We start from the raw sequence: 12,489 nt of genomic DNA, 5'->3' as shown, positions 1-12,489 counted from the left end.
TGGTAGCTCAAACACGCTCAAAACTGCTCTAAGAACCTCCCTAAGACATGGGTCTCTGGTCCTCCACTCTCCCATATGGGATTTGTCCAAGCCACGGAAAGACCATAAATGCTATCTTGGTTTGGTCTGCTGAAAACTCATGGATGTGGAGAGAAGTTTATCTGGCACTGGTTAATGAAGCAGCATCTCTCATTGGGATCTCCATCCCAGCATGACAGGAGCAGAAGCTGGAGCTTAACTGTTCCATCACAAAACTGAAGTCACTGGCGGTTTCCTCGGTGACTCAGTCTGTCCTGTAGTAGGATGGTCAGACATGGTAGAATCATCGGACCTGTAGAAGCGCAGGAGCGTGAAACGGCCGTCGTCCTTCTCCATTGTTTCTCCCTGCCATGTCCTGTTATTTTACTGTGAAGCCATAAATCAATAAAGAACGGACCTTTTGTACGGACGGTGAGTGCTCTTCTTTTCCTTCAAGCCTTTTACCTCCTGATTTGTCAGTGGTGTCTGTGGCCTGAACTTACTGTAATGCTGATGAGAGTGAACCCACTGCGCCACGAGCCTGAGGGGCATGCCTAAGTGTCTATCAAGTATTCACTATAGCCTCTGATGGTGAGGATAGGCTGGAAAGCCAGTAGACATTAGATACCACACAAGGATAGTCCCAGGACTGCAACAGACTGTATGGTCAAAGATTCAGGTACTGGGTACATGTGGACAACACAAGAGCGTAGTCAAGCGGTCTGAGTTTGGGGCAGGCAGCACAGACTCAGAATTTGTAGTCAAGGTCGCAAGCGGAGAGATCAGGATAACTGAGAAGGCTACCCGGGTCGGTAACAGGAGAGACAAAACAGGAGTATGCCAATACAGGAAGCAACACACTGAGCTACTAGAACCTAAGTTCAGGCGGGGAATGGAGGGAGGAGTCATCTGATATATTACCTGCTGGCAAGTGATAGAATTTATACAAATTCTTGCAGAGTTTGACCACGCCCCCATATGACTCACAAGCAGCAGAGCTGCAAGAGAAACACAAAGCAGCTCAGAGTGATTGTCAGGCAATGGGTGGAGAAGAGTGAAACACGTGGTGAGTATGGCAGTGCTTAGAAGGTGTGTGAGTGGCCAGCGTAACACCTCTCTGCAGGCTCCATCTCAGTTGTTTCTGAGCTAGTGGATGCAGAAACACTGCTATGTCAGCACACAGAGATATTCCTGCTTTTCTTTTTATGTAGTACACAGAAACAGCGGCAGCATGGAACTCATTGTACAGCAGTACTGAGCTGTGTGGCTGTGAATCCAGCACCAAAGTACATTTGTTGAAAGCTGCAGCTCAATCTTCCTCTTTCTGCCTGGTCTTTCACTTTGCTGAGTGCTCCTCACTCCTCCTCCCAATTCTATAAACTCTTCAATATGCCCAGTAACCTGACCTCTCACTGTGCTGGCATTCCATCTTGCTTTTACCTGGTTGGAGTTGAGCTTTTTTTAAATGAATTATAGGTTTACAAGATTGGGGGTAAGAGAAGTGGCTCATAAGTCGAGAAAGAAAGCAATTTTCTCTGATAAGATATACGTTGTATTACATAGTTTCTTATATTCCCATGCACTGTTGAATTATGCAAAGTTTGTTGAAATAGAAGACTATTTAAAGGCAATGTGTCATCAGAAAAAATATATACTTTTGGTCAAATGTGTGTGTGTGTATATATATATATATATATATATATATATATATACATACAAAATGTAAAAATCTTGCCTTGCGCAGGCGTGTACTACGGAGGACAGAGAGTGAACTTCAATCCAACATTGCGGCCAGCACGCAGCCAGCGGGTAAGGAAAGGGTGAATCAAACACCTGAAAACTCCGCCCATATGACCAAAAACCGGTCCCGCCAAATTCAGGTGACAGGTTCCCTTTAATGTGCTTCTGATTAGGTGATCACCTGAACCAAATATTATTTACGAAGGAAAGTATAAAAAACACTGCTGTGGTGTTCACAATCCTCTTGCAATAGGACAAGCGCTAGTAATATCCCAAAACTAATAGGAACAGAGCAGAGGGACACAGTGAGCGTCATGTTGCCTCCATCCTTAAAATTTCTAAGATGACAGTCCAGTATAAAAAGGTCAAGCAGCAGACATTGGGGAGAACAAAGCTACAGACTGGCAGAGCGTGAAAACGACTCTCCACTGACTGGGATGACTGTCATCTTATTCGAATGTCACTCGGCAACCGCAGGATGACATCAAGTGACCTACAAAAGGAATAGCAAATGGCAGCTGGGGTGAAGTGCATGACAAGAACAGTTCGTAACACGCTCCTAGAGGCAGAACTCAAGTCATGTAAAGCTAGAAAAAAAACTTTCATCAATGAGAAGCAAAGGAGAGCCAGGCTGAAGTTTGCCAAAGACCATAAGGATTGGACCATAGAGGACTGGAGAAAGATAATCTTCTCTGATGAGTCTAATTTTCAGCTTTGCCCAATACCTGGTCATCTAATGGTTAGACGGAGCCCTGCAGAGGCGTACAAGCCACATTGTCTTGCACCCACTGTGAAATTTGGCGGAGGATCGGTGATGATCTGGGGATGCTTCAGCAAGACTGGAATTGGGCAGGTTAATCTTTGCGAATTACGTATGAATCAAGCCGCATACAAGGTTATCCTGGAAAAACAGTGGATTCCTTCTGCTCAGACAATGTTCCCCAACTCTGAGGACTGTTTTTTCCAGCAGGACAATGCGCCATGCCACACATCTAGGTCAATCAAGGTGTGGATGAAGGACCACCCCATCAAATCCCTGTCCATGGCCAGCCCAATCTCCAGACCTGAACCCCATTGAAAACCTCTGGAATGTAATTCAGAGGAAGATGGATAGTCACAAGCCATCAAACAAAGAAGAACTGCTTACTTTTTGTACCAGGAGTGGCATAAGGTCACCCAAAAGCAGTGTGAAAGACTGGTGGAAAGCATGCCAAGACGCATGAAAGCTGTGATTAAAAATCATGGTTATTCCACACAATATTGATTTCTGAGTTAAAACATTAGTATTGTTGTTTCTAAATGATTATGAACTTGTTTTTTTTGCATTAGTTGAGGTCTGCAAGCAATACATTTTTTTATTATTTTGACCATTTCTCATTTTCAGAAAATAAATACAAAATTTATTGCTTGGAACCTCGGAGACATGTTGTCAGTGGGTTATAGAATAAAAGAACAATTTCCATTCTACTCAAAAATATACCTATATAGAGAAAAATCAGACAAACTGAAAATCTTGCAGTGATCTCTTAATTTTTGCCAGATCTGTGTATATAGATAGATAGATAGATAGATATGAGATAGATAGATATGAGATAGATAGATAGATAGATAGATAGATAGATAGATAGATAGATAGATAGATAGATAGATACATTTGTGTTTTTTTGTACATGTAAAATATTAAAAGAAATCCTGGAATTTTAAAAATTTTCACTCTTTCCTCTATTGTTATTGAGTTTTCATACCATCTACAGTTGTATCCCATGTGGAGAATTAATCTTCTCACAGTATTTATGGCCTGCGCAGTCCTAGACTTGCTTCTAATTGCATGAGGAACTGATATCTCTTTGTAATTTCCCGTTTTTTGTTTTTTTTTTCTTTGTATGCACAGCTATTCCCTTGGCGTAATGCTACATGCACATGTCCTGTGTGGTAGTACTAGTCTACAGTACATTAAATGCATTATGGAAACAGGAACACATGGGCTACCTGCACAGTGAACAAGTCTGTAGGAACATGTTCACAAACCACCAAGAAGCTTGAAGACACAAAAGAGCATAGTAGAACCAAAAACACTCAGTTTGAAAAAAATTGCAGTAATCCGCAAGTGCTAGTAAAAGATGTAAAAAACAGGGTATTTGGTTGATACGTTTTTTGCAAAAAATGTATACTAAGCTGCTCTACCAAACTTCACAGTATACCCATATCAGAGCAGTCCTAACTAATGTATGCAATCCCTATCTGATGTATTTAAAAACCTGATCATCTGTATATTACCTGTGTGAACAGGGTTCAGAGAGGAAAAATCCATGTGTGCATACAGAGTAGAACAGCTTTTGTGCAGATAGCCCAAGAGGAGTGGTGGAACTCCCCAGTCTTGTAGACACAAGAGAACAATTATGGAAACAGGAACACATGGGCTACCTGCACAGTGAACAAGTCTGTAGGAACATGTTCACACACCACCACCACCAAGAATGCACATGTCCTGTGTGGTAGTACTAGTCTACAGTACATTAAATGCATTATGTACGGAGCAATTCTCTACTACAGTCAGTTCATTTACAAGAGAATAGCTCTGTTCATATGGAATCCTACAAAAATGTGGCTTGATTTTTTTTTTTTTTTTTTTTTTGGGGGGGGGGGGGGGGGTGAATTCCAAAATATCTAACTCTGCATCCCTCCATATGAAATGGAATAGCTCCCATGTACCTCTATATTTGCCCCATTACATCTGTGTACAGAATAGAGCCATATTACAGTGTAATTGAACTTTCAGAAAACTTTTGACATGCCATAGCTTTGGATCACGGGTGTCGGGTGCCAAGATCGCCACTAAATCACTAAAACGAAGGGGCAGAAGCGCTCAGTTGCTCTCTTTTGAGACTGAATAGAATGACTATTTAGCCCGTCTCGAAAGAAAGCAGCTTTTTGGTGATCGGTGGGTGTCTGATATCCCTCTGTGACATATCAAAAGTTTTTTTAAAAGTGTATTTAGCATATGCAGACAGAAATGCGCCTATATTAGCTTCACAGATCAGATTTCCCATCGTCATATTAAGAATCATATAGCAGAATATTGTCTGTCGTATGACGGAGAATTGTCGAGGTGGCTGGCCATATGGATTTGTTAACCCATTATCTACCAATGTCATTTTTTTGGGACGCCTAATCTTTAGCTTCTAGCAACTAAGATTTTATAATTTTTATAATTAGGTCCAATTTTTTGTGTTGTGTTTGTAAAATGAATGTTTTCAAAATAGGAAATCATGTCATTGTCATTTTTAATTGAATATTGGGATGCCCTTTTCTAAAAAATCCGTACTTGTAAAAATGTTAATTTGGCAAGTAATGGGTAAAAAAAAAAAAAAAGAAAAAGAAAAAAGCTCCTAATTAAAAATCTAGGCTTGGCTGCATTGTACGGTACCATATCCACCCCTGAGCTGTGCGCTTAGGCCCTGAATGATCAGATAGACAGTATTCGCTCTCAGCTCATGGCGGTCTCAGTCCAGTGCACGTTATTTGTGCCGCATTATAGGAACAGATGAATTTGCTTAGAGAGCCGCTTTGAGTCTCATTAATAGCGTGAATCAATGCGAGCCGCTCATGAAGATCGCAGATGGATGCTACGCAGAGGCAGCTTTTCACAATCATGGCCTGCTGCAGTCTAATTTATTGCACAGTCTTTCCATTTTTTACATACCAGTCCCATTTTACATTCCCTGTACGCCCTTAGATTTCATAACAGCTGACGTAATGTTGCATTGCGCTATGTCGTGTGTATCAAATTCTCGTAACTTTACTTTTGCCGTGATTTACAGCTATTACATATTTTTCTCTTTCTTGCAGGTTTGCACATTGTGTTAAACTCTATAATGAAAGCGATGGTGCCCCTGCTTCACATTGCACTGCTGGTATTATTTGTCATCATCATTTATGCCATCATTGGGCTGGAGCTTTTCATCGGACGGATGCACAAGACCTGCTTTTACCTCGGATCAGGTATTTTATGCGGAAGGAGAATAGATTTTTATTAAGCAATCGAGGTGTAATTTTTTTTATAACTTATTACGGTAAGTGGATTAAATTGCTTTATGTCTGCTTCCCATAATTTAAATGTGGACGTAGCGGCTCTGGAAGCTGAAACAACTGGAGAAATGTGGTATTATATGGCGCCTATTCACTTATGGTGTGATATATGGCTACACAGTGTGCTGCAGAGTGGCCACAGCTCTGCGCTCTGATTAAGGGCTCATTCAGACGTCCAATTTTCTCATTCGAGTGCTATCCGTGGTTTTCACGGAGAGCACTCATACCTGTGATAGTCTATGGGGCTGTTCATATATTCGTGATTTTTCACAGTCCGAGCGGGCTGCAGAAAATCACGGACACACGTCCAATTTTCATCCAAGGGTCAGATCAAAATCGGCAGTGCAAGTCTTTAAAAAAATCGTACCCAACTGGGATGTCATCCAAGTGTGATCCAATTTTCATGGACTGCGGTAAAGGAGAAAGAAGGTGGAGTAACTTGGTATTTTTTTCACCACGTACGAGAACAACTGATGACGCTTAGACTTTTTTTTTCGTACATGAGAAATTCAGTCATCTGAATGTGACCGGACACCCCATTCATACATCTGCGTGTCACAGTCCTATGAAAAAACGGAGAACAAATAGGAGTTTTGTATAAAAAATAATAATTCAAGGTTCTTTTAGTACAATCAATCACTTGTGGTGACCTAAGGGAATGTCTATGTGAACGTCCACCAGTTCTATAAGGCGTCTAACCATTACATATGCCCGGCATGGTGGACATAGAAAGGAACCAAAGGAGACCTTGAATTATTAGAATGAGGGATTTGTCTTCTGGGATATTAAAAGGAATTACTTCACTACCGTGCTGATATAATGATGAATTTACTGTTGTACTGAGTGCCATTAATATCTGGTGTCTTTGATCATAGCACATCCATCACTTTGTTTGTGTGTTTTTAAATTGTTTGTATTGGTATAAATAAAGCTTTTTTCATTTTTTATACAAAACTCCTATTTGTTCTCCGTTTTTTCATATAGCCAATTAATGGAGTCGTACGAATTAATTCAGTGACTAACAGGGGTCACAATATGAATCTGGAAACTGTTATAGTAGTGTCACAGTCCTAGTACAGACCATGATTTACGGACTGGCCGCAAGTCCCTTGACCCAAACTTAATATTCTCATTTATGCTTATTCAGGTCAGGGGACTCACAGCCAGTCTCCTTGAGTTACAGTCCGTACTTGGACTTTGGCATGCAGATGTGTAAATGCAACCTAATAGAGAGACATACAGCATGAGCAGGGTGTATCCTAATAATATTTTGAGAAAATGTATAAAGGCCCCAATACGCATTGGATTAAAGTTGATAGAACTCGTCAACTCAAATTTTGTAAGGACTAGCCGGCCATCTACAGTGTTTGGGAATTGTCTGAATCTTCCCCAATAACATTGGGAGGGGATACCGAGGGTCTAACAGCAGCTTCCTCCCCTGTCCACATTGAAAAACACTTGGTCGAGCTTGGTGTTCATATTTACAGGGGAGCTGGAAGAATTAGCTGTAGGCCAAATACTGTAAGTGTTCAGCCCACAGCTTTCAAAGGTGTATGGAGACCTTAAAAAGGACTTCCCAGGTTTCCCAAAGCCCCTAAACTACCACCAGTGTCATAAAGAGCCATGTTTTATGATAAAACTCTACTGCTAAGAGCAATAAAAACACTTTTTTTCATTATATGCTAATTAGCCACTACTAGTCCAGTGGGGCGTCTATTCCCCTGGACTGGTCCGAGCCTCGGGTGTTGCAATCATGCCCACTCGGCGTGATTGACATCTTCTTCACTGTCCTCCATCATAGCTTCTGTGCAGTACGTTGTGCCTTGACTATGGCTCTTTAGGATACTGGTGTCAGTTTGGGGGCTTTGGGAACCTGACAGATTCTCTTATATTAGCAATAGATAGAAAAGATCCTGAAAACTTCCCAGATGGTTAGTTTTGATAACTTCGAGAGCTGAGGAAGAAGATTCACCGGACTTTGGTCTAGCGTACACATCAGTAATCGATGGAAGCCAAACAAGGACAATGTGATCTTCCTTGACAGGCAGTCCGATGCCAACATCATGGGAGCCTTTTGTGATTAGTTCCACAACATAGGATGAGGCCTAGTCACTGGGGGCCCTAAGAATTACAGGATGCCGGCATTCGTGTGCCAAGCAAGGAGGTTCACAGATCCCTAGTCTGGCTATCACAGAGTACTGACATGGATGAGAGCGAGGGTTCTGCGAATCTTTTCGATCAACTCTAATAACTAATGTGGCAATAGAATATTAGCATTTTTGCCAGATTATCAGACTACACTCCACTATTTCCATTTGACTTAGACTGGGGGCCGGAGAACCTCAATTCTTGCGACTGTCGGCGGTCCTAGAAGTGATCAGTGAAAATTGTAGGGAGTTCTTCTGCATCTCAGAACCAATGCAGTGCTCTATCAGATGACAAATTACAGGCGCCTTCTTCCCGACATAGGTAAATATCACCATAATACTATGCCATGTGGAGGCACAATATGGCAGCTGTTGTGAATTCTGTGGCCAAGCTCCCTCCTGTGGTCGAGAGTGGTACTTCGGCTGGTTCTGTCTATGAGCTTCCTTTGGTGGATGAGAGTGGTACTGCGGCTTCTGAGTTTCCTTCCTCAGGTGATGAGGTTAAGTCGTTAGGTGCTGCTCTATTTAACTCCACCTGGTGCTTTGATCCTGGCCTCCAGTCAATGTTCTAGTATTGGTCTTGCTTCCTCCTGGATCGTTCCTATGGCCTGCATAAGCTAAGTTCTGCTTGTGTTACTTTTGTTTGCTATATTTTCTGTCCAGCTTGCTATATTGGTTTTTCTTGCTTGCTGGAAGCTTTGAGATGCAGAGGGAGCACCTCCGTACCGTTAGTCGGTGCGGAGGGTCTTTTTGCCCCTCTGCGTGGTTGTTTGTAAGTTTTTGTGTTGACCGCAAAGCTATCTTTCCTATCCTCGGTCTATTCAGTAAGTCAGGCCTCACTTTGCTAAATCTATTTCATCTCTGTGTTTGTATTTTCATCTTTACTCACAGTCATTATATGTGGGGGGCTGCCTTTTCCTTTGGGGAATTTCTCTGAGGCAAGGTAGGCTTATTTTTCTATCTTCAGGGCTAGTTAGTTTCTCAGGCTGTGCCGAGTTGCATAGGGAGTGTTAGGCGCAATCCACGGCTACCTCTAGTGTGGTGTGATAGGATTAGGGATTGCGGTCAGCAGAGTTCCCACGTCTCAGAGCTCGTCCTATGTTTTTGGTAATTGTCAGGTCACTTTGTGTGCTCTGAACTTCAAGGTCCATTGTGGTTCTGAATTACCTGTTCATAACAGTACTGGAGGCCCAAAGTACTAATGCTTCTCAATAGAGGGAAAAGAGAAGTTCTGAGACCATTTTTTTTTCTTTGCACTGTGTTCTGTCTTTCTTTTCCCCTTTACATCAGGGTGGTTCAGAACACAGGTGTGGACATGGACATTCAGGGTCTGTCCTCTTTGTTGGATAATCTCACTATAAGTGTACAGAACATTCAAGATTTAGTGGTTCAGAATCCTATGTTAGAACCTAAAATTCCTATTCCTGAGTTGTTTTCTGGAGATAGAGCTAAGTTTTTGAATTTTAAAAATAATTGTAAATTATTTCTGGCTTTGAAACCCCGCTCCTCTGGTGACCCAGTTCAACAGGTTGGGATCATTGTTTCTTTGTTACGTGGCGACCCTCAAGACTGGGCATTTTCCCTTGCGCCAGGAGATCCTGCATTATGTAACATTGATGCATTTTTTTCTGGCGCTCGGATTGCTGTACGACGAACCTAATTCAGTGGATCAGGCAGAGAAAAATTTGCTGGCTCTGTGTCAGGGTCAGGATGAGATAGAGATTTATTGTCAGAAGTTTAGAAAGTGGTCCGTGCTCACTCAATGGAATGAATGTGCGCTGGCAGCTATTTTCAGAAAGGGTCTCTCTGAAGCCCTTAAGGATGTCATGGTGGGATTTCCTATGCCTGCTGGTCTGAATGAGTCTATGTCTTTGGCCATTCAGATCGGTCGACGCTTGCGTGAGCGTAAATCTGTGCACCATTTGGCGGTATTATCTGAGCATAAACCTGAGCCTATGCAGTGCGATAGGACTTTGACCAGAGCTGAAAGGCAAGAACACAGACGTCAGAATGGGCTGTGTTTCTACTGTGGTGATACCACTCATGCTATCTCCGATTGTCCTAAGCGCACTAAGCGGTTCGCTAGGTCCGCCACCATTGGTATGGTACAGTCGAAATTTCTTTTGTCCGTTGCTTTGATCTGCTCTTTGTCTTCCTATTCTGTCATGGCATTTGTGGATTCAGGCGCTGCCTTGAATTTGATGGACTTGGAGTTTGCTAGGCGCTGTAGGTTTGTCTTGGAGCCCTTGCAGTGTCCTATTCCATTGAGAGGAATTGATGCTATGCCTTTGGCCAAGAATAAGCCTCAGTATTGGACCCAACTGACCATGTGCATGGCTCCTGCGCACCAGGAGGATATTCGCTTTCTGGTGTTGCATAATCTGCATGATATGGTTGTGTTGGGGTTGCCATGGCTACAAGTCCATAACCCAGTATTAGATTGGAAATCAATGTCTGTGTCCAGCTGGGGTTGTCAGGGGGTACATGGTGATGTTCCATTTCTGTCTATCTCATCATCCACCCCTTCTGAGGTCCCAGAGTTCTTGTCTGATTACCGGGATGTATTCGATGAGCCCAAGTCCAATGCCCTACCTCCGCATAGGGATTGTGATTGTGCTATCGATTTGATTCCTGGTAGTAAGTTTCCTAAGGGTCGACTGTTTAATTTATCTGTACCTGAGCACGCCGCTATGCGGAGTTACGTGAAGGAGTCTTTGGAGAAGGGTCATCGTCGCCATTGGGAGCGGGGTTCTTTTTTGTGGCCAAGAAGGATGGTTCGCTGAGACCTTGTATTGATTACCGCCTTCTAAATAAAATTACGGTCAAATTTCAGTACCCCTTGCCGCTGCTGTCTGATTTGTTTGCTCGGATTAAGGGGGCTAGTTGGTTCACCAAGATAGATCTTCGTGGTGCGTATAATCTTGTGCGTATTAAACGGGGCGACGAATGGAAAACAGCATTTAATACGCCCGAAGGCCATTTTGAGTACTTGGTTATGCCATTCGGGCTTTCTAATGCTCCATCAGTGTTTCAGTCCTTTATGCATGACATCTTCCGAGAGTACCTGGATAAATTCCTGATTGTATACTTGGATGATATTTTGGTCTTCTCGGATGATTGGGAATCTCATGTGAAGCAGGTCAGAATGGTGTTCCAGGTCCTGCGTGCTAATTCTTTGTTTGTGAAGGGGTCAAAGTGTCTCTTTGGTGTTCAGAAGGTTTCATTTTTGGGGTTCATTTTTTCTCCTTCTACTATCGAGATGGATCCTGTTAAAATTCAGGCCATTTATGATTGGACTCAGCCAACATCTCTGAAGAGTCTGCAGAAGTTCCTGGGCTTTGCCAATTTTTATCGTCGCTTCATCGCTAATTTTTCTAGTATTGCTAAACCATTGACTGATTTAACCAAGAAGGGTGCTGATGTGGTCAATTGGTCTTCTGCTGCTGTGGAAGCTTTTCAGGAGTTGAAGCGTCGTTTTACTTCTGCCCCTGTGTTGTGCCAACCAGATGTTTCTCTTCCGTTCCAGGTCAAGGTTGATGCTTCCGAAATTGGAGCAGGGGCTGTTTTGTCGCAGAGAAGTTCTGATTGCTCGGTGATGAAACCATGCGCCTTCTTTTCCAGGAAATTTTCGCCTGCTGAGCGAAATTATGATGTTGGCAATCGTGAGTTGCTAGCCATGAAGTGGGCATTCGAGGAGTGGCGTCATTGGCTTGAAGGAGCTAAGCATCGCGTGGTGGTCTTGACTGATCACAAAAACTTGACTTATCTCGAGTCTGCCAAACGGTTGAATCCTAGACAGGCTCGTTGGTCGCTGTTTTTCTCCCGTTTTGACTTTGTGGTTTCGTACCTTCCGGGCTCTAAGAATGTGAAGGCGGATGCCCTGTCTAGGAGTTTTGTGCCCGATTCTCCGGGTTTGCCTGAGCCGGCGGGTATTCTCAAAGAGGGAGTAATTTTGTCTGCCATCTCCCCTGATTTGCGGCGGGTGCTGCAAAAATTTCAGGCTAATAGACCTGACCGTTGCCCAGCGGAGAAACTGTTTGTCCCTGATAGGTGGACGAATAAAGTTATCTCTGAGGTTCATTGTTCGGTGTTGGCTGGTCATCCTGGAATCTTTGGTACCAGAGATTTGGTGGCTAGATCCTTTTGGTGGCCGTCTCTGTCGCGGGATGTGCGTTCTTTTATGCAGTCCTGTGGGATCTGTGCTCGGGCTAAGCCCTGCTGTTCTCGTGCCAGTGGGTTGCTTTTGCCCTTGCCGGTCCCGAAGAGGCCTTGGACACATATCTCTATGGATTTTATTTCGGATCTCCCCGTCTCTCAAAGAATGTCGGTCATTTGGGTAGTTTGTGATCGCTTCTCTAAGATGGTCCATTTGGTGCCCTTGTCTAAATTGCCTTCCTCCTCTGATTTGGTGCCATTGTTTTTCCAGCATGTGGTTCGTTTACATGGCATTCCAGAGAACATCGTTTCTGACAGAGGTTCCCAGTTTGTTTCGAGG

General features: G+C 43.1%; 1 protein-coding gene across 1 annotated transcript in view; it reads left to right on the top strand.

The window, feature by feature from the left end:
* CACNA1F (calcium voltage-gated channel subunit alpha1 F) overlaps window positions 1–12,489 on the top strand; it is a 191,664-nt gene that overhangs the window by 34,672 nt on the left and 144,503 nt on the right. Inside the window, exon 6 of the mRNA XM_069748245.1 lies at window positions 5,608–5,760. Coding sequence (XP_069604346.1) covers window positions 5,608–5,760 — 153 coding nt within the window. The remainder of the gene's footprint in view (window positions 1–5,607; window positions 5,761–12,489) is intronic.

Source organism: Ranitomeya imitator, chromosome 2 (assembly GCF_032444005.1).
Source record: "Ranitomeya imitator isolate aRanImi1 chromosome 2, aRanImi1.pri, whole genome shotgun sequence".
In the NCBI taxonomy this organism is placed as follows: Eukaryota; Metazoa; Chordata; class Amphibia; order Anura; family Dendrobatidae; genus Ranitomeya; species Ranitomeya imitator.
This window is presented reverse-complemented; position numbering and strand designations above follow the sequence as displayed.